This window comes from Echeneis naucrates, chromosome 11, assembly GCF_900963305.1.
Source record: "Echeneis naucrates chromosome 11, fEcheNa1.1, whole genome shotgun sequence".
Classification (NCBI taxonomy): Eukaryota; Metazoa; Chordata; class Actinopteri; order Carangiformes; family Echeneidae; genus Echeneis; species Echeneis naucrates.
This window is the reverse complement of record NC_042521.1, coordinates 19184982-19205897: the sequence shown is the minus strand read 5'-3', so window position 1 is coordinate 19205897 and position 20916 is coordinate 19184982. Positions and strand designations below refer to the sequence as shown.

Here is a 20916-nt window from a genome sequence, read left to right as displayed (position 1 = left end):
TAATCCCAAATGTAACTGTGATAGTAAGACCTGTGTGTGAGTATTAACACAGCCTTTGGCAATATCAGATAAAATTAATCATGGTCCTCTCTGTCACAATTGAGCTGAAGTGAGAGAGAGAAAGAAGCTGTAGGTGAGCTGCAAATGCAATGGGTTCTTATAGCATTTATTGGGCCCCTGATCATTAACATTTGAAGGTATGGGAATCCTTAGGAGAGAGCCACATCTTAAGCAGTCAGCCTGTATATCTGTGACAAAGTGTAGAATGTTTTATAATCAAATTGTGCTTGTCAATCTGTTCAGGTAGAGAAGAAAGACGCTGAAGAGGTGGAAAGTGGAAAGGACAAAGACAACGACCAGGAGAAGGGAGACGAGGTTCCGTTGGAGAACAAGGAAAAGAAGGGTGAGAAGGAGCCTGATCCTGACGTAGGGAGTAAAGGAGAGAAGGAGGAGAAGATGACAGAGGAGGAGGTCAAGGCTCCAAAAGCACGACGCCGACCCAAGACCATGCAGATCAAAGTCACCCTGCTGGATGACACTCTGTATGAGTGTGAGCTTGATGTAAGAGCTTTTTCAATTTCACTGCATCAAAATATCAATAAGGTGTCTCAATCAAGAGAGATACCTGCTGGTCAAGAACTGAGTGTGATATTTATGGGGATCATGGGCAAAGTTATAATTCCTGTCCCCTGAAGCAGGCACAGGGAGCCACTCTTTACCAGCTGAAATGATGGACTCCTCACAGAGATGCTTTTTGAGCAGAGGATCTCAAATGACCTCTGAATCCTCACCCAATCCTCACTATATCTGAATTACCAGTCAGGAAGTCATCACCACATGCTAAATAGCACAACGAAGGAGTTTTGGAAACACTGGCACTGCTCACCGTCAGCTCAGTCGTGCTCAGCACATTATTAATCACAGCTATAATGTTGTGTTCCCTTTAGAAACATGCCACAGGTCAGGAGCTGTTCATGAAGGTGTGTGACCATCTCAACCTGTTAGAGAAAGACTACTACGGCCTGGCCATCTGGGAAACCCCTACCAAGAAGGTGTGCTGAACTCACTGTCACTGACTAGTAGCAACCCTTCACCCTTAAAGGTCTATTGTCCTATACATGGGAACATCAAAAAATTAATAGCAATTTGTATTGAAGACTTGAAACTAGAGACTCAGATCATAAACTTAGCTAATAAATCAAGGGAGGAGAACCATTTTCACATAGACTACAACACAATCTGAATAAGCCAGCATGGGTGGGAGTGAAAGCAAATGAATCTGTCCAGATTTATTCTTGCATAATTAAACTCACTACTTTCCCCTGAGGCTTCTTTTCTGAATTTATCCATCATAGTTTACCAAGGAAACTGTGGTGAAAGGGGTCAATCCAAAGACATAGCAAGATGTAATGCAAGTTTTTAGTTTTAGTTTTTAAGTGTCAAATTATCACCCCAAACTAGAAGATAAGTGGTGTTCCCTTCGTAAGATTGTCAATTGATCAACAAAAAACTGAATCAAAATATGGCAAATAGCAAATAGGAAGATGCTCCACTACAGACATGTTCAGTTCACTGAGCACCTTTAACAGCTGCTGATAGGTAGGAACTGACTGAGCCACTTCTACCATCTGTCACAAATGCTATTGCAGCAGCTGTCCTTGCAGTGGTGCAATAGTTGCAAATTCAACAGCCACAATTTTGGTTGTAGTCTGCAACTCTACAATTCAACAATCCCAACCTTATTGTTGCATCAAGATGGAGATGGCAGCTCTAGTATAATGTTTGCCTCGATGGTGTTTATAGATATTGGACCGAACGTTTCTCCTTCCTCTCTCTCTCTCAGATATGGATGGACCTGACCAAGGCGATTCGGAGGCAGATACATGGTGAGTTTGAACTTACTGTGTTTTTTTTTTTCCTTTGGAAACATGTTACATTTACATTAAAATACTTCAGTAATTTCATCACTGCCATTTTTTCTCTAGGTGCCAACTACAATTTCACCTTCAATGTTAAATTTTATCCACCGGACCCAGCCCAGCTGTCTGAAGACATAACAAGGTACCTCATGAGTCAGACCTACTGACATGATTTTACTATGTCAAATCTCATTGTGAATAAATTTTTATTTCTCCAAATGCTCTGTTATGTTCTTATTTTTCACTGTATTATTGTTTCAAATTTTATTTGTTTGTATATATTCTGTTTTATTCTGCTCTTTTCTCTCCCTACAGTGTGGTTATCAGTCCCACCCTGAATGATTTCACCTGTGTCATATTCGTTTGCCTTTCTTCATCCTCTGTGCCAGCAGTACAGCAGTTTTTAGTGTTGAGTCTTTCTAGATTTTTTTTTAGTTTGTCTATTCTGACCGTCTTTCTCCTTGTTGAATTTGCTCACCTGCTTTACTAACTGTCTGTGAAGCACTAGATTTTGCCAGTTTCCAAGCTTTGCATTTGAGTCATCTTTCCTGTAATGTCCCAGACTTCCTCAGCATATGTTCTACTGACCAGCACATTTTCATTATCATGAAAATGGATTTCCATACACACTACATATGTTCCCTGTTTGTGCTTTAAAGGTACTTCCTGTGTCTTCAGCTGCGGAAGGACATCCTGCAGGGCTGCCTTCCCTGTTCCTTTGTCACTCTGGCTTTGCTGGGCTCCTATGCTCTGCAGTCAGAGGTGGGGGAGTATGACCCTGAGGTGCATGGCACTGAATATGCTAAGGACATGAAAATGGCTCAAGGTCAAACCAAGGAGCTGGAGGACAAAATGATGGAGCTGCACCATACATACAAGTCAGAACACCCATGCACACGCACACACAGTCTTAAGGGCCACATAAATTGATTTGTAAAACTGTGCTGGTACAAGTCAAATGCTGTAATTTTTAAATATGTCATATATCAATATGAGAAATATGTATCTTGCAGTGCAATGTTTTATCAGCTTTAATTTTAAGGAATACACTCTAGTTACTGTGACATTTTAAGGAGGTGCTTCGGCTCATCCCTGGTTGATTGGAGTAAATTAAAGGCTTTGTTGGATTCCTGCTGTGGTGTTGTGGCAGGTCAATGACTCCTGCCCAGGCAGACCTGATGTTCCTGGAAAATGCAAAGAAACTGTCTATGTATGGTGTGGACATCCACCAAGCCAAGGTGAGTACGGGAGCTACAGCTCTTCAGCAACTCTGCTGTTACAGTGTTTCTATTTTTGAAGATGCTTATGAAGGTGTGAATATGATTCAACCTTTGAAGCTGCATGAAACAAGTGGCATGAATGCAGCTTCATCTGTGAGTATTTTTCAGAAGCGTACATGAACAACTTCAAGACATGTGACTCGTCAGGTTTTAAAACACAAATCAGGTCAATGTGTTTGCATCAGAGCAGGGATTTAAACCAAATATAAAAGCATGAACTATTACAGTAAGAGGCCTGGCTAGCTCACTCAGTAGAGCATGAGACTCTTAATCTCAGGGTCGTAGGCTCAAAACCCTAGCCACAAAGCACCCACAAAAAGTCAGTGGTGTTCTTGTGCTGGGCCTAAGCCCGGAAAAATGGGGAGGGTGCAGTGTAACACTGTTGCCATATCAAATCATGCAAGTTCCAGATACAACTGACTTGGTTTGGCAACCCCAAACAGGGAAAAGCAGAAAGAAGAAGATAGAAGCAGGAACTATTAGAGAACCACACTGCCCCATACTGGATTATAGTCAGCACAACAAGGAGCTACATCCCTAAACAGATGCTGCACATCCAAATACAGAAGACTGTAACTTTTGTCCTTAAGCTGATAGTAGCGCATACATTAGTCAACATTTCAATACTTGGTATGTGCTACCACAGTGGTCCTCTAGGGACAGTTCTGAGACCCTGGTTTAGTGACTGAATGTACTAGATCATTTATCAATAAGACTTTATTGACATTTTCAAGGTGCAGTAGCTTGAATCTGGCATTGATGACATTCATTCGCCTTTAGACAGTGCTCTATACAAATGTTGATCATTGCTGGTTAGATCAGAGCTTGAAGGCTTTAGGTTAATGTTTCCTCTCAGTTTTGGCCAGTTTGACATTTGTCTTTTTCTTTGTCAAAAAATCTTTATCAAAAATCACTAAATGGTGTCATTGCTGAGCTACCTTATGATGCAAAGCTCCAGACCCCTCAGGTCACGTGGGACAGGTTTACTCAGTGCTCCCTGAATCAAAACTAAGCATGTGAAACAGCTTCTCCAAAGACATGTATGTCTTCATTGACTGGTGACTCAAAATTGCCCGTGTTTTTCTTGAGAGTGGTTGTTCGTCTGTCTGTCTTTATGGGTTGGCGCTACAAAAGACTGGAGACATGTGTGTACCCTACCCATGTGAGAAACTCTGGCTGATATTGGCTCCAGCAACCCCCACAAACTAGAAACAGATAAGTGGTAGAAAATGTGTGAGTGAGCGGATAGTGTGATAAAGACAGACATGAAATTAGAGGAGAGAGAAGGGTAATGACATGCAGAAAAAGTCTGGTTGGCTGATAGTTGAATCAGGGACTCTCTGTTCATGGTTTTAGAGACATGCTGCATATTTATGTTCTATTTTTTATGTATGTCCTGAAAAGCACTTTGGACCATTTAGACACATGATTCAATGAATGCACTCTATGACATCATTGGCACTCTATCAGCTGATGGAGTCCTAAGGCTGAGTGCTTACTGTCAGCCCAAGTTCAAATCCAGCTCTTCACTGCAGGTCACTCTCTTTATTCTCTCAAGTTTTGAAAGACTTGTTTCTGTTTGGATATCGTGCCCAGGATCTGGATGGTGTAGACATCATGCTGGGTGTCTGTTCCAGCGGTCTGATGGTTTACAAAGACAAACTGAGAATCAACCGTTTCCCGTGGCCCAAAGTCCTTAAGGTCTCCTACAAGCGCAGCAGCTTTTTCATTAAAATCAGACCATCTGAGGTACAGTTTTTCATGTAAACTCACATTCATCAACCTGTAATATTTGTTTTTCCCTGTTTGACTCTGAAATCAATATGAATTAAATGATATATCTAACAGTTGGAGCAGTATGAGAGCGCAATTGGCTTCAAACTACCCAATTACAAGGCAGCAAAGAAGCTATGGAAAGTGTGTGTAGAGCATCACACCTTCTTCAGGTCGGTGTGGTATGCAGGAGCTTTGGACATTCTGCTGTCTGACACAGATCATACCGGGAGATCAGTGTCTGTTCTCTGTGTTCAGGCTGACCTCCACTGAGATGGCCACCACTCCCAGAAAGTTCCTGGCATTGGGCTCCAAGTTTCGTTACAGTGGTAGGACTCAGGCCCAGACCAGACAGGCAAGCTCCCTGATTGACAGGCCGGCTCCTCTGTTCCAGCGCTCATCCAGCAAGAGGAACTCATGCAGCCTGGATGGAGGTACTTTGTCCTATATATTATACAATCTAATAGGTAGTCAGTCTGCTGTGAATTAGCGAAGAAACATGTTTTTTTTCCCGATTAGACCCTCCATCTGAGATTTAGTGTCGACCATTAGTGCACTTTCACACCTGGTGTAAATACTTTAGGACATTGCCCATTGGTTTGTTAGTTGCCATTTTAAAACTTAACTTTTATAATTTGTCTGCTAATTATTATCATCAGAAGAAACCATACTTAGAGAAGATGGAGTAGAGGAGGAGTGAGGGCTGGATCTGACCTGCTCTGTACTATCTCCTGATTGTGTGGTACAATCTGTCAATCACTTACTAACAACACCCTCTAATTCATCCCTTGCTTTATGGTTTATTTTCCTCTAAATGGGAGCATCATTTAAACAATGAACATCATGCTGTATTGAAGACTTGAAACTACAGACAGAGACCATAAACTCCTTAAGAAAACATCTATTCAGCTAATAAATAGGGTCAGAAGTAGGGACATTTTCACATCAACTTCAATACAATCTGACTCCTTTTTGCAGCCAGTTGAGTTGTCCCCTGATGATCATTAGATAGAATACAGGTTTAGGGCTCCTCAGCAAGGGTGTTATTTTTCTGACCCAGAGTTAATGTCCATTATTAAAGACAGTCTACAACAAGCATCTACCTTCTGTAGATGTAAATCTGTGATTCCTGATGATTTCAGTGAAGACCTAACTAAAAAGTCAGTAAAATGTACTTACTTATATTGTGAATTTTCTGGTTTAGAATCAAGTGCTGCTTTGTTTTTTAAAATGGGTTTCTTAATGGTTGTACAGTTTTAAATGCAACGAAAACATGTTTCCTACCTCAGACATTAGTCCGACCCAATAGCCAACTCCTTATTTTGTGTATGTTGCATCAGTGCATCTGTTCTGTAGTGAGCCCAAAAGAGCACATGTAATCCATCTACACTGGTTACTCATGGCCACCCAAATCATGTTCAAGTCACTAATGCTGATTTAAGAGTGACCTCTAAATCTGTATAATCTACTTAAACTCAGTCCTTCAGCTCGATGCTCCTTCTCCACCAGTGTTCCTCCAAGAGAGCATCTCAGTCCAGACCTTTTTGGTTTATGACTCCCTAATGGTGTAAGCATTCAAGGAGCTCCAAAAAATATATTTCTTCTGAGAGTAGCCCTTCTACTAAAACCCCTAAATGTCAGACTGGCTCCTACTGTGAACTTTGTGGTGGATTCTTATCTGATCTCCTGCACTTATCTAATAGATAAGTGCAGGATAAGTAAATCTTACTGAGTGACAATGTGAAAGTGATGACATTGAACTATCACCTGAATCTACAGATAATTCTCACCAGAAAAAGCTCTGGAAACCCACGTTATACTTACTGCTGAGCAGCAAACCGGAGAAAGGAGCAGCCAAGAAAGCAGCTGCTGAACTTAATGGAGCACCTTAAGAACCAGATGTTTCCCTCAGGAGCTGGTGGAGATCAAACACAAAGCTGGAAGAGAGGGAAAACTGATGCCTATTTGCAAGAACATAACATATAAACTTAAATACTTGTGGTTGTGTGAGTTTACATATAGAAAATAGATGGATAGTGTATGCGCAGAGTTTCTGGGGGCCTTAGCCAATCCCACCTGACATTGGGAAGAAATGGAGCACTGGACAGTTTCTTTCTTTCTTTCTTTTTTGTCTGCATTTGTCCACATAGTTTAGCATAGTTTAAGTTGTGTCAACTATTTATCAGATTGACCCTTTTGCTATTTCAGTGTGTGTGTGTGACCTCCACCATCCCTCCCCGGAATCTAGTTTGTTGATCTTTATTGAGTGAAATGACCTTTGTGTGTCAGGGAGGGCAGTGCTACACCTCAGTGAATATAGGAGGGAACAAAGGACAGACAAGATTCGGAAGGATGGACAAATGAAGGGAGGCAGGTGGTGCTGGTAGTAACTACACTGCTGTCTTGCAGCCTACCCTGACAGATTGCCCCCTGAATCCGTCCCGGTCCGTCCCCCAGTGTGGTGCATTAAAATCTTGTGTTTGATGTATATTGTGTACCCAAATAAACCTGTAAGAAATTATATAGTAAAAAGTGTGTGGTGAAGACAAATGTGGTGGTGCGGCAGTCCAGGGGCCCACAGGCGGGGTGGAGGTCCCAGGGAATCCAGGAGGCCTACCACCCAGGCCCTGCTCCCCAGCAAAGTGCAGTGACAGGGGCTTGCAGGCCAGTCGCTGAAAGGTCCCGCCAGCACCCCTAATTCTCCCTATTACAGGGATGACAAATTGATAAAAAACTGGCATTCATACTCACACCCAGGGGTATTAAAGTCACCATTAACCTAATTTTCCTTTCTTCAGACTGTGGGAAAATTGAGAAGTTGATGGTGAACCTATTTGCATCAGGGACACTCTGGGGTTCAGTATCTGAAGCAGGAAAAACTCACTCGAGAAGCCAGATATCGAACCTCTGACCCTCTGACCTCTAGTACCTCTACCCACAACAAATACACAGTTAATGCTGCTTGTGTTGCATTTGTTTTTCCGTTCTGCTATTCCAATATTAAGCTCCTGCTCTCATCTCACTCCATTCTTATTGGCACTGCTTCTTGTCTAGAGACTCTCTTTATCTCTCTCTCATTATTTGCCCTCATGCCTTCTTTCCACTGCAAGCTCTGTCTTCTGGAACTCAACATTATGTAACAACATACATCTGTTTTTTGTTGTTGTTGCTGTTGTTGTTGTTGTGCTGACAACAGAATGCTACTGTGGATTTAGCTACTCCCGACAGACCTCCACTTTTCAGGGACTAGAATTAATTTTCGCTTTAGAGCCACTGAGAGCAGGATCCTAAACACAATGGCAAATCTGTTTTCTGTCTGGCACCATTTGAGCAGTGCCCAGCTTGCAGTGTATGACATAAATGCGTTTCGGACTATAACAAGACTAAAGCTTTATCTCCTTTGAGGTTGGGCAAGAATAATTCCAAGAGTTTTCAAAAGACTGCAGAGAGTCTGTGAATTATCCTTAAGGTTGATTTACAGCAGCTGGCAGATGAGGATGCAGGGTTTAAACCACCACAATAGCTCTTGTAGTATTAAATGGGAGTCATCAAGGGAATCTAAGGCATGTTATGCCTATCAGAAAAGGACTGTGCATGTCAATACAAAGTCATTGTGTATTAAATTAAAATCGGGCACCACGTCAGCATAGTAGTTAGCGCTGTTGCCCCACAATAAGAAGGTTGTAGGTTTGGTTTCCGGCTTCGGATCCTTCTGTGTGGAGGTTACATTCTCTCCCTGTGCTTTCATGGGTTTCCTCCGGGTACTCCAGTTTCCTCCTACTGTCCAAAGACATGCTTAGGTTAACTGATGACTCTAAATTGTCCATAGGTCTGAGTGAGTGGTTGTACATCTTTGTTGACCCTGCGCTGAACTAGACCCCCCAGCTAGAAATGGATAAGCGGTAGAAGATGAGTGTGACTGTGTGTTTGAATTAAAATCTGTCCAAACTCTCACTGGGCAGAAACCCAGCATTTCTACATGGGTCTTGGATTGTTGTACTGGGAAGAAATTATTGTCTCTTTTCCTGTTGCTGGCATTGCATCTTTTTACATAATTTTCTTTAACAGTTGCCTTCGCTTCCTCGCTCTCTTTTTCCTTTATTAATAACATACATAGTGAAAGTAGTATGTGTGGTAATTTCTCATATTGGAGGGTCAGAGGTACTGGAAATGTATATGAAACTGTGTAAAAATCTAAAATTATGAAAATATCAAGTGACAGGAAAGTCATGCAAAGAAAAACTATCATGCACAAAGCTTTGTTAATGGATTTTGCTATTTTTTTTCCCAACATTACACCATTCACCTGACTACACAGAATATTGTGCATATTGATATCGCTGCAACATAATCCTGCATTGTAATATGATTTCAGCTTTGTGTAAAGATTTGTTGATATTGATGATTGATTTATAGACAACAAGAAAACAGACTATATGTATGTATAACACCTGAAAGCACGTAGACATATCCAAACATCTGCAAATGTATAAGCATTGAAATGATTAAATATGTAATTTTAGTTGTTATGAAACGGATGCCCTTTTAAATTGTCCTGCATCGTCCTGTTTGAGGTGATTCAGGCCAGGATCCCTCTGGGTGGAGATTGGTGACATGTGACACCCAGAATGGACTGGATGAGACTTTTTGCTCAGCTGAGTAGGATCCCACCTGTGTCATTAAATAGAAGCCGTAACGGGAAAATAAACATAATTTATAGTTCATAATGTTGACAGATTGTTTAACCTTTGGATAATATTAAAGTTTCTTATAGAAGTCTTTTTAGAAATACATTATACGATTTCCAACATGTCCTTGTCTCTCTTCTCTGTCTTCTTCAGCCATGGCGTCCACTCCTGACAACAAATCCACTCGTCCAGTCAGTGCCCCTGTTATGTCACCAGTCTCTCCTGGGGAGGCTTCCCCTTCACCTCTGCTGCCCACCCTGCGTCGCTCAGACCACCATGATGGCTCGACACCTAAAGGTCACTGCTCCGCAGACAGGAAGGCAGAGGTAAAGAAGGAGACTCAGTCAGATGAGCATGGCAAAAGCTACAGTCCCAGACCAGAGTCCACCCCAGAAATCAAGGTAGGGGCTCCCTCCCTCACAATACCTCCGGTTAAGGAGAGAATGAGCTCTCTCTCTGGCACATCACGTTGTACCTCACCACAGTATATGATGAAGTACTGGGAAACTCAGCACATATGAAAAAGATGCTAGCTTTAGCATTAGCTCCATGTAGAAGTTGTAGTGGTTAGCCGAAGGTTTAACTGATCCTGATGTGTTAGCTTTGTCTGTGCTGCCAGACAGTGCCCGGGAGAGAGCGGAGGCCCTCCCCCTCTGTGACAACCACCAATGGGGAAAGAGAGAAAAAGAGCCAGGTTTGTTTGCTTGAGCAATGATCAGAATGATGCAGTGTTCAACCAGCTGGACCAGTGATGACACCACTAACCAGACAGAGGGATTAAATATCCAAAGGTCTGAGACCACATTGAAACATTCCACCTCAGTACCAAAGGTCAGACACCCAAAGAACTCCAGACCAGAAATGACCACATCTTCAGAGGCTTATGTATTACTCAAGTATGACTCCTTGATCTTCTTTAAATCTTTAAATAATTTTATAAAGAGTTTGGTGTAGACCTGCTCTATATGTAAAGTGCCTTGATGTAACTTTGTTATGATTTGGCGCGATACAAAAGAAAAAGAAAGAAAAAAAAAAAGAAAAATCTGGATCATACACAATTACTTTGGAAACACTTTGGAAACATTGCAAAAATGTCTTTGTAACAGTGGCCTTTGTCTATTTCAGCAGAAAAGCATACATTTCATATAATATTGTATCAAATATATAATATTTGAATATGTACAACTGTATAAATTATAGATATAAATCATCAAACAAATATCAATACTGTTTCATCCAATCAGAAAAGAGTACAGATAAGGTCAGATCCAGCCCTCAATCCTCCTCTGCTCCACCTTCCCCAACTAGGGTTTCTTCTGTCTCAAAAGATGACGAAAATGGCAATGGACATCAGCTTGGTCCCTGCAGCCCTGTTGACCACGTGTTAATGTGATCATGTAATGTTAAGTCAAAAAAGTGAAATACACAATACAATGCAAAAATTGGTTACTGTTTTAGTTCAAAAATGTTCATATTGTCTTCTATTTGTAATATCATGGTTGGACTTTTCTTTAAGACAACAATGTAAAGTTTTTTGTTTTACCTTGACATGTTTCGGCTGCGTCTGCAGTCTTCCTCAGAAGCGTCATCTCACGTGTGATGGACATCTGATGAGCTGATTTTATGTCTGCCGGGACAGCCCCACCTCCTGCCGTATGTTGGTCTCTGGTGGAGGGAATCCTAGATGTGAGCGAGCATTTACACGCCCTCATCGCGGTTGATGGTGTTGCTCATCCGTTTCCTGATTTCAATGGCCTCTTTGATCCAGCGCTTATATTTGTTGTTTTCTGATCCCATGATGCTCATGCTGTCCCAATCCATAATATGGTTGTTTCTTTTGCAGAGATCTGACATAGCCTCAAAACAACTGGTACAAGAACTCAAAAACATCACAGTAGAAAAAGACAAAATATTTATCTCACATGATGTTATTTCACTATTCATTAAAACCGCAGTTGATATCACCATGTGCAAAGTACAGGAACGCCTCTGTAAAGACTCTTAGAAAACGTACAAACCTCCCAGTCTATGACATAACCACACTCCTTCATTTCATTGCAAAGTCCACATACTTTCAATTCAAAAACAAAATATACAGACTAAAAGAAGGTTTTTCTATGGGAGATCCCTTATTGGCCATTATGATAGGTTTCTTCATGGTGGGCTTGGAGGCTAAAGCCATGCACACACAACCACCACACTGCAGGCCCACCTTCTGCAGAAGGTACGTTGTCAACATCCTCGAAAAAATAAAAAAAATTGACAAAAAATGGAAACTCAGACTTGACAGTTTTGCTGGGACAGCCATGCAACAAAAAAATCAGCTGATCAGACGTCCATCGCACATCAGATGATGCTAGAGAGTAATATGTACACCTTCTCGTCAAATTTTGACAGGTCCTTTGATCTTAGTTAACCCCGCCCCTTGAACGATCTGATTGGTTCTTTTTCCCCGCCCAGGCGAAGAGGTAACAACCAATGAGATCATTCGAGGGCGGGGTCGAGTAAAATGGCAGCAAATTCATTTTGAGGTTGACGGTGAAAGAGGGAGGACGTGTTTTGTTAGAGTGAAAGGACCATATTGAGTATGTATTTAAAAATGTATTTCTTTACAAAGAGGGAGTACAAAACAATCACCATGTGTTTTATTGGTGTGAAGGGGTTACTTAGTAGGGTGTAATTTTCGTCCGTTGTTCAAATTTCTGTTGTAATGAAAGGAGAGGAGGAGGATACAGAGTGTTTCTTTTCAAAACAACCATCATGTGTTTTATCCGTGTGAAGGGGTTACTTACTAGGGTGTAATTTTTCGTCCGTTGTTCAAATTTCTGTTGTAATGAAAGGAGAGGAGGATATTCCGACAGAGTGTTTCTCTTTCTGTACTCAGGTCTGTACTGGAGAGGAGGTAAGTTTTCACCCACCGATCGGTCCGTAGCCAGCCCCCTAGTGTGTCCACACCCCTGAGGTTACAACCAATCAGATCATTCGAGGGCGGGGACGAGTAGAACGGCGCTCGATTCATATAGAGGTCGACGGGTTAAGAGGGAGAACATGTGTTGCCCTGAAAGGAAAAAGTTTTTTCTTTTGCGAGAGTAAGAAAAAAAAAAAAAAAAAATGGCTGAAAACACCTTGAGATCAGAGTCTGCTGCCGCGAACACTGTGATCTGCGAGACTCCTGTATCGAGTTATCACGAATTACGTGGAGCTCCGAAGAAGCGGGTGACGTATTTGTGTCGGATTCAGACTCCGGCACCCGAGGCTCTCCACAGAGAGTGGAGACTGTCGGACGGCGGTGCCTGGGGGTATGTGTTCAACTATACCTGTCAAGAGATGTGTTTTTACCAGTTGGAAAAAGATGAGGTTTACAGCCCGGCGGATCGAGAGCGACACTCACCTCAACAGACTGGTCGGCGTTGACGTTGATGGGTGTAACAAATTTAAAAGTGAACGGTGTGAAAAAAGAAGAAGAGGGCTCATCAGGAGCTCCGAAAAAAAGAATTGCAGCCCACGTTGTGTGGGAGACCAAAAACACCCCGTCGGGTCGATGGTAATACAGAGCCGCCCGTTGGGTGAGTGAAGGGTGTGAGGACGAGTTTGTGTTGGAGTATTTCAACAAGAACTGCGGAGTGTTTCAGAGATGTTTGCACATTCCGTTCAAGAACTGGCTGAGTGTGATGGAGGAATACACGGAGAAAATTAAGACTGTTTGCGAGCAGTCAGAGTTTCAGAGACATTCTGCTGGTGAGAAAAATTCTGGTGTATTAGACTCCACCCCTTCCATGCCATAGGTCTACGAATAACCCCTCGGCCTCCTCCTCCTTCTCTTCCCGACCAATTCTAACACAGCGTGCAAGTCACTCCTCTCATCCATACTTTAAAAGGAACGAGGACAACGAGAAGATAAAACCATGTCTTTCATACCCACAACGCTCCGTCCGCCGAGTCCTCGTCCTCCTGGGACGCTGACTTTGCGGCCTCGCAGGAAAAGACATCTGACCCGGATCGCTCCTTATCCGTTGATCGGATATCACGCAACACCGTCAAACTCCCCAACGGCTACGCAGATTGCTCCTGACACACCACCTTCCCTGATGGCTACGCAGATTGCTCCTGACACACCAGCTTCCCCGCAGGCGAGCCAATCTTCAACGGAAAGCGCGGCGGAGAGAGGGGATGTGACCGATGGACTGCTGTCCGCCGTTCTTTTGAACACGGTGAAAGCCGTGGTGTCTCATCTGCTGAACCACGTCATCTCCATTTTTCGTTCGGAAATCTGCTACGGTTGTATCACCAACCACCCCAGTCAGAGGGAGCACGAGTGTCTGGAGGATGAGCCGGACTACTTCTACCTGAAGTACTTTGAGCAGGTGAACGAGAGACTTTGGACGGCTAAATTTGTTCCCGCCATCGCCGCGGCCTTGAAAAATCGCTCCATCCACGTGTCGGGTGAGAGGATCCAAGGTCTGGCAGAAGCCTTTCTCGATGATCTGAAATTCAAAAGGCGTGTGAAGGAGAAAATTGCCGACCTGTACGACAAACTGGTTGAAAAAGGAAACGCTCTGGAGTTGAAAAGCATCGAAGAAGCCTTCACCTTGTGGAACGACGGAGAAGAGTTGAAGCAATGGGGGAAAACTGACGGCGCATTTGAAGGATCACTGGACTACCGGCCGGTTAGTCTATATTTTAGAAGGGGTGATTGAAAACAGAACAAATGATATTTGTGTCAATGAAATGAGAAAGAGGCTGGACTCGGTTCGAAGTCACCCTGGACCCTTGTGGGGTTTGCTCATCACGGTAGCCTCGCAATTCACGGACGAACGGTCATTACCCGAAGCATTTGGTGAACTGATCAGAGAGATGAACTATGACAACGTGGATCACCTGTTTATGATATATGCTTTGATTGTAGATGTCATAAATCAACGTGTAGAAAACAGTGTGCCTACACACGTCTCGAGTGAATTGTTGAAGCTGCATTGTGTTATTAGAACCACCATCGGAGCCTCGGTGATGAGGACGGCCCTGTACAGCCTCGATGTTTGAATATTATAATGTGTGTGTGTTGATCCATCATATATTTTCAATGTATTTTTGAACCATCATATATTTGCAACGTATTTCTGATGCTTTATACAAAATAAAAAAATTGTAGTAATAAAAAAAGTAGAGTCTCGCTGATTTTTTTTCATAAACTCTGGAGAGGCGCTGGTGTGAACATGTCTGAGAAAAGCGTTATGAAAAAAGCATATTATAACCCGGTTCACCCGGGCAGCTTTGGAGGAGCGGACAGACTCCGCAGAGCCTTGCAAGATGAAACGGGTAAAAAAGTAAATGTGGAAAAAGTTAAAGAATTTCTATCAGAGCAGGATGCTTATACTCTGCACAAGCCGGTGAGAGTAAATTTTCCTAGGAATAGAGTGTTTGTGCCACGACCGATGGTTCAATTTCAGGCCGATCTCTGCGATATGCAGGCTTTGGCCGAGCACAACGACGGTTATCGTTATCTCTTGACGGTCATAGATGTATTTTCCAAAAAGGCCTACGTGAGAGTTTTAAAGAATAAAAGCGCCTCGGAGACTGCAAAGGCTTTTGAATCTGTTTTCAAAGAGAGCCGGACCCCGGAAAAGTTACAAACGGACTCTGGTAAAGAATTTTTCAACAAGAACCTCCAGAGGCTGATGAAGAAACACAAGGTAAAACATTTTGCCACGGCCAGCGATCTGAAAGCTTCGGTGGTGGAAAGATTTAACCGCACGCTGAAAACTATAATGTGGAGGTGTTTTACAGCTAAAAACACTCGTAGATACTTGGAGGTTTTACAGGATTTGGTGAAAAGCTATAACAACAGCTACCATAAAAGTATAAAAATGACCCCTCAGCAGGTGACCGAGGAAAATACCTCTCGAGTTTTTCAAAACCTGTACGGTTCTTTTCCTCTCAGATATAAAGCCAGGTTTAAGATGAACTTGAAACAGGGGGACACGGTGAGAATATCCCGACTGAGGGGAAAGTGTGATAAAAAATACGAACAGAGCTTCACCGACGAGCTATTTACAGTGTCTGAATGCATACCGCGTCTACCGCCGGTGTATAAACTGAAAGACTACGATGGAGAATCTATCGAGGGCACTTTTTACGAAGCCGAGTTGCAAAAAGTAAAGACGGCTCCCGATAAGCTCTATAGAGTGGAAAAAATTTTAGCCAGGAGAGTGGTGGGGGGTGAAAAGCAAGCCTTGGTGCGCTGGAAAAATTGGCCCGAAAAATTCAACAGTTGGATCAGAGCCGACGATCTGAAAAACGTATAAAACAAAACCCGCGAGCCGTCCGTGTACGCACTTCATCTTAACCCTCGTACGGATTGTACAAAAAATCATGAACGGGACGGTTAGCGATGGTTTTTACATCACCCTTCCCTCCAACGCCAGCCGCGACGTCTTTAAAAATAATATTGCCGCCGTTTTCCAGGTGGATTTACCTCAACACATTGATTTAGAGGGCCCGTGGCAGGTGGCCTTGACGGAAATTTCATACCCGCACACCTGGTTTAACGTACCAAAAGGCGCGGGCTACTTTGATTGGAAAAAGAAACCTAAAGAGGATGAGGAAGCGGACGAAGAGGTGAAGGCTGTTCTTCTCATAAAGAGAAAAGAGAACGTGCAGGTAACGGCTGTTGCGAGCTCTTCCAAGAAAGAGACGGTGAGTCGTCGTTAAAGAATTACGGAAGGTTATTACAGAAGCGCCGAGCAATTTGCGGACGAGTTCAATACGTTTCTTAGACGTATCGAATCAGACGTTAAACTAGTCTTTAACGACGTTCACAAGAAATTTGAATATCACGCCGGGGGTCAGTTTCATCTTCGTTGTTTTCCGCCCGTGGCTTACATCCTGGGTGTAAAGCCCGGAGAATGGATCAAGTTTGAATCGAAGACGGCTCCTTATCCCGCGGATATAAAAGCGGGGATGTACCACCTCTACTGTTACACAGACGTGGTACAACACCAGGTGGTGGGTGATGCTTACGCTCCTCTCTTGGGAATCGTCGACGTGCAGGGAACGTACGGAGACGTGGTCACACAATATTTCAACCCCACTTACTATCTGCCCGTGGCCAAGAACCACATTGAAAACATTCGGATAGAGATTAAATCGGATCAAAACCTACCCGTCGATTTCACCTTCGGCAAGACTGTGTTGAAATTACATTTCAGGCCCGTCAAAAGTCTTTCCGGTGTATAAAAAAAAAAAAAAAAGATTCAGGGTCTCAAAACAGACCCTCACCGTTTTGTGAGTTATTACGAAACCCGTGATGTACGGGAGAGGTATAGGCTCTGTATTTAGCAAGTTATTTCGTTTTGTAGCGCCTTTGGTGAGAAAGGGTTTTGCATTCGCTAAACCTCACATCAAAACGGCGGCCAAAAACATAGCCTCCGAAGTGTTTACCCGCACCGTGGGTAAATTATCCAGCGGCGGCGGGGGAGAGAGCCCCGGATCTCAAGAGGGCGCTGGAGGTATCATGGTTTTGGCTAAAAGACCTAGGAAGAGACCTCCCGGGGAGCGTGTTGTTTCAGGAAGGCCGAGGGTAAAAAAACGCAAAGGAGGCCCCAAGAAGAAATCAGTCGGAAGAAACCGTCCTAAAGGGAGGAACTCGCGCTCCGGAGATATATTTCATTAGGAAAATAAATATAAAGGATGGCCTTATTACACCACAAATCGAGCGAATGCAGTATGGTGGAGCTGGATTTATTTTCAGCCCCCATGACCCAGCTATCTATCGATGAAAAACTCTATATGGAGGTTTTGCCTTTGTCCGCGATTACGGACGGTGGCCCCATAGAATTTTTTATACCGGGAGACGGTGACAAATATCTGGATCTGAACGACACCTTGCTGCACCTGAGGTTAAAAATCACCAACGCGGACGGTACGGACTTGGCCAACGACGCCCGCGTAGGCCTGATCAATTACCCGTTGAATACAATTTTTACTCAATGCGACGTTATTCTGGGAGACAGATTGATATCGCAATCCAGCGCCACTCACCCCTACAGGGCCGTGATAGAAACCTTACTAAACTATTCGGAAGACGCCTTAAAAAGTCAGTTCAGCGCCGGGTTATTCTACAAAGACACGGCGGGTGCTATGGACTCGGTGGTGGTAACCAACGGACCCAACAAAGGCCTGTGTGAGAGAGCCGCTTTTACCTCCGAGTCCAAAGAGGTCCACCTGCTGGGACCGCTCCACGCCGACATATTTTTCAGCGAGAGGCTTCTTTTGAACGCGGTGGATTTGAGAGTCAAGCTCACCAGAGCCAGCGACGCCTTCAGCCTCATGTGCGCCGGTGACGCCACCTATTGTTTAAAAGTGCTGGGAGCTTCTCTGTTTGTGAAAAAAGCCACCGTGGCCCCCGCGGTGCGTTTAGGACACGCCGCGGCCTTAGCAAAGGGAAACGCTCTCTATCCTTTGGCCCGGGTGAACGTGAAAACTTATTCCATCCCGGAGAATTCTCGAATATGTAACCAAGAGAATCTATTTCTGGGGACCATGCCCAAATACGTTGTTTTGGCTATGGTGCACCACGAGGCTTTCACGGGGAGAAGAGACCTGTCTCCGTTCAATTTTGTCCACAACAACGTAGAATACATGGCCTTGTGTCGCGACGGCCGACAAATTCCGGGCAAAGCTTTTCAACCTGAATTTAATCGAGGCGTGTCCGTCAGAGAGTTTTACAACATGTATACCGCCACGGGGAGACATTTGAAAGATTTACCTCTAAGCATCAACAGGGTAGAATTTGAGCAGGGCTACTCTCTGTTTGTCTTTAACCTCAACGCCGCCGAAGACGCCGACGCCTTATCCCCTGTTTCCAATGGAAATTTAAGGCTGGAAATGAGATTCAGGGCGCCGTTACCTCATACCACCACCCTGATTGTTTACACTTGCTACGAATCTATTTTGGAAATCAACTCCAAGCGACAAGTGTTGGTGGATTACTACTAAAAGTCAAAAATTAATAATCTTCAGCTGGAAAGTCTCATGCATCGTTTACTGGGAGATGTTTTCTGCGGGGTTTGGGCCTCGGATCAGTTGCCTTTACTGACGTCATCTTTTACACGCCCCGCCTACATGATTGTGAACACACATCCGGGACACATGCCCGGAGAACACTGGCTGGCCCTTACTCTGGAAGAAGACGGAACAGGGACTTTTTTCGACTCTTTTGGATTCCCTCCTGATTTTATATACTACCCTAAAGACATTTTAGCATTTTTAGAAAAACGATGCAAAACAGTGTCGTATCACGGCAGACAGCTGCAACACACCTTGTCTACGTCCTGCGGCCAGCATTGTGTCTATTATTTAAGTCACAGAGCCTGCAGATTAACTTTTGAAAATGTTTTATCTTTGTACGGCGGTGAAGACTATAACTATAAACTATAAACTTTATTAAAAGTCAATCCACGGACGTTTTTGTATGTCTCTATGTTTCAGCATTTCTTTATATCTTTCCTCCGTCAGAGTTGTTTCTTCACCGTCCTCATCGTCTCTTCTCTCTTTGGGGGGCGTGATCCATCTTGGGGAGAGGATGATTTTCTTCCGAGCGGTTTCCAAAGCACCGCTATCTTCCTGTACCTCACCCCCCGTTTTGAGTAGGTTGTATTGTTTGCGAGCATGAGGGTTTTTCACGGCAGATAGGGTAACGTTAACCTCCGTTAGAGTATTTTAAAAAAACGTCCAACCCTTCGGCGGCGGTCTGTAGATTTTTCTAGACGAGGACAAATGTTTAAACAGGTCCACCATATGAGAACCTCTCACAGTCTTTCCCCCATACACAAATTCACCGTTTGGAGTCCACCCGCCGGTGCTCTTGCTTAATTTCTTCATGATATAGGAAGCATTTTTACGATCGTGAGGAGCGAGGTTTTGCAGTACTTCAGAAACCGTGTTGTCCTGTTGTTGTTGTTGTTGTTGCTGTGGCAACGGTTCCGCCTCTTCTTCTTCTGCAGCGGCATCGGGCGCAGGTTGTCTCTTCACCGCCCCCTCTCTGTCGTCTTGTTTGACGAGGGTGAGATATCTTTGCAACTGGGCGCTGTATTTTTTAATTTTCTCGTAAGGGGTTAGTCCCGACTCGTTTAATACAGCCCTCATTTTTTCATCCAAATCACTTTCGGCCGGAGTTTCCGTACCCAGAACGACCGTGGGGCCTGACGTCTGCTGCAGTTGGCTCAGCTGCTGAGAGTTTAGCAGAAACATCTTCTGGCTCGTTTTCTGACTCATGATTTAGTTTTTGTGAATCATCACCACGGCAGAAAGCAGAGGCAAAAGAAAACCTCCGGTCTGTTTCATCAAAACCCCTCGTTTTCTCTTCAAACTAGTTTTTTTGTCCGCCAGCAGCCTGATAGTTTTCCTCCTGCTATTGAGTTTTTTATATTGACAAGCGTTCAACGGCACGTTTCCTTTCAACACGTTTAAACAAAGCTCGCTGAGACACTGAAGAAAGTCTGTGGAACAGTGCCGGAGAATATCTTTACGTTTTAGCGGCGTGGCTCGACTCAAGGCCCTCAGTAGAGGAGCGTTCCTTTTTATACGCGCCGACATACCGGTTTTTTTTTTTCCAATATGTAAATGATGTCACTTTGTTTTTGGCAAATAAACCACCGGCCACCGGCGAGGTAGTATTCCTGACCTGAGTCTGAATCTTTCTGGGCAGGTGGGTGTGAGGTCCACCAATAAATAACCGAAAGGATCTCCAGTAGCGTCTTCAAAACTTTGAATAAAAAAATCTTTTTGACCGGGATATATTTGTTGAGCCAATACGTTGATTTGCAATTTATCCCGTGGGTTCTTAAACAGCACCAGGTAATTACTGTTTAAGCTGATGGTGCGACTGTATTTACCTTTGTAAAATACATTTTGGGTCAGCAGCATCACGCTCATATTTTTATGGTGTCTGTATTGCGTGAAAATTCTTACCACTTCCGGATGATCCGCCGCTTGTAATAACACATCGTCTAATATAATAAGATGGTTTTGTTGAGGGGGAAATAATTGGGCGTCTTCAAAAGAGTCCGGCAGTCCTTCGATAAATTTAATATTTTTATTTTTCTTCTGCAGTTCTTCGTACATGCTTTGATAAGAAGTATAAATCCATACAATATTCTCAGGTACACGGTTCATCACATGTTGACAATTTTCCAATACATTTTTTACAAAAAAAGTTTTTCCACAACCGCTGGGCCCCACAATCTGACATGAAAAGGG

The 20916-nt window shown here is 43.5% G+C and overlaps 1 protein-coding gene across 5 annotated transcripts in view; it reads left to right on the top strand.

The window, feature by feature from the left end:
* Positions 1-20916, top strand: part of epb41a (erythrocyte membrane protein band 4.1a) — a 76889-nt gene that overhangs the window by 12351 nt on the left and 43622 nt on the right. For 3 of the 5 annotated variants that reach the window (XM_029513524.1, XM_029513523.1, XM_029513522.1), the window contains exons 3-13: positions 304-561; positions 948-1052; positions 1844-1886; positions 1986-2061; positions 2579-2797; positions 3070-3157; positions 4796-4948; positions 5048-5145; positions 5231-5406; positions 9814-10061; positions 10280-10354. In XM_029513524.1, the coding sequence (XP_029369384.1) occupies positions 304-561; positions 948-1052; positions 1844-1886; positions 1986-2061; positions 2579-2797; positions 3070-3157; positions 4796-4948; positions 5048-5145; positions 5231-5406; positions 9814-10061; positions 10280-10354 (1539 nt within the window). The remainder of the gene's footprint in view (positions 1-303; positions 562-947; positions 1053-1843; positions 1887-1985; positions 2062-2578; positions 2798-3069; positions 3158-4795; positions 4949-5047; positions 5146-5230; positions 5407-9813; positions 10062-10279; positions 10355-20916) is intronic. The other 2 variants (XM_029513526.1, XM_029513525.1) reach the window with 1 other exon arrangement.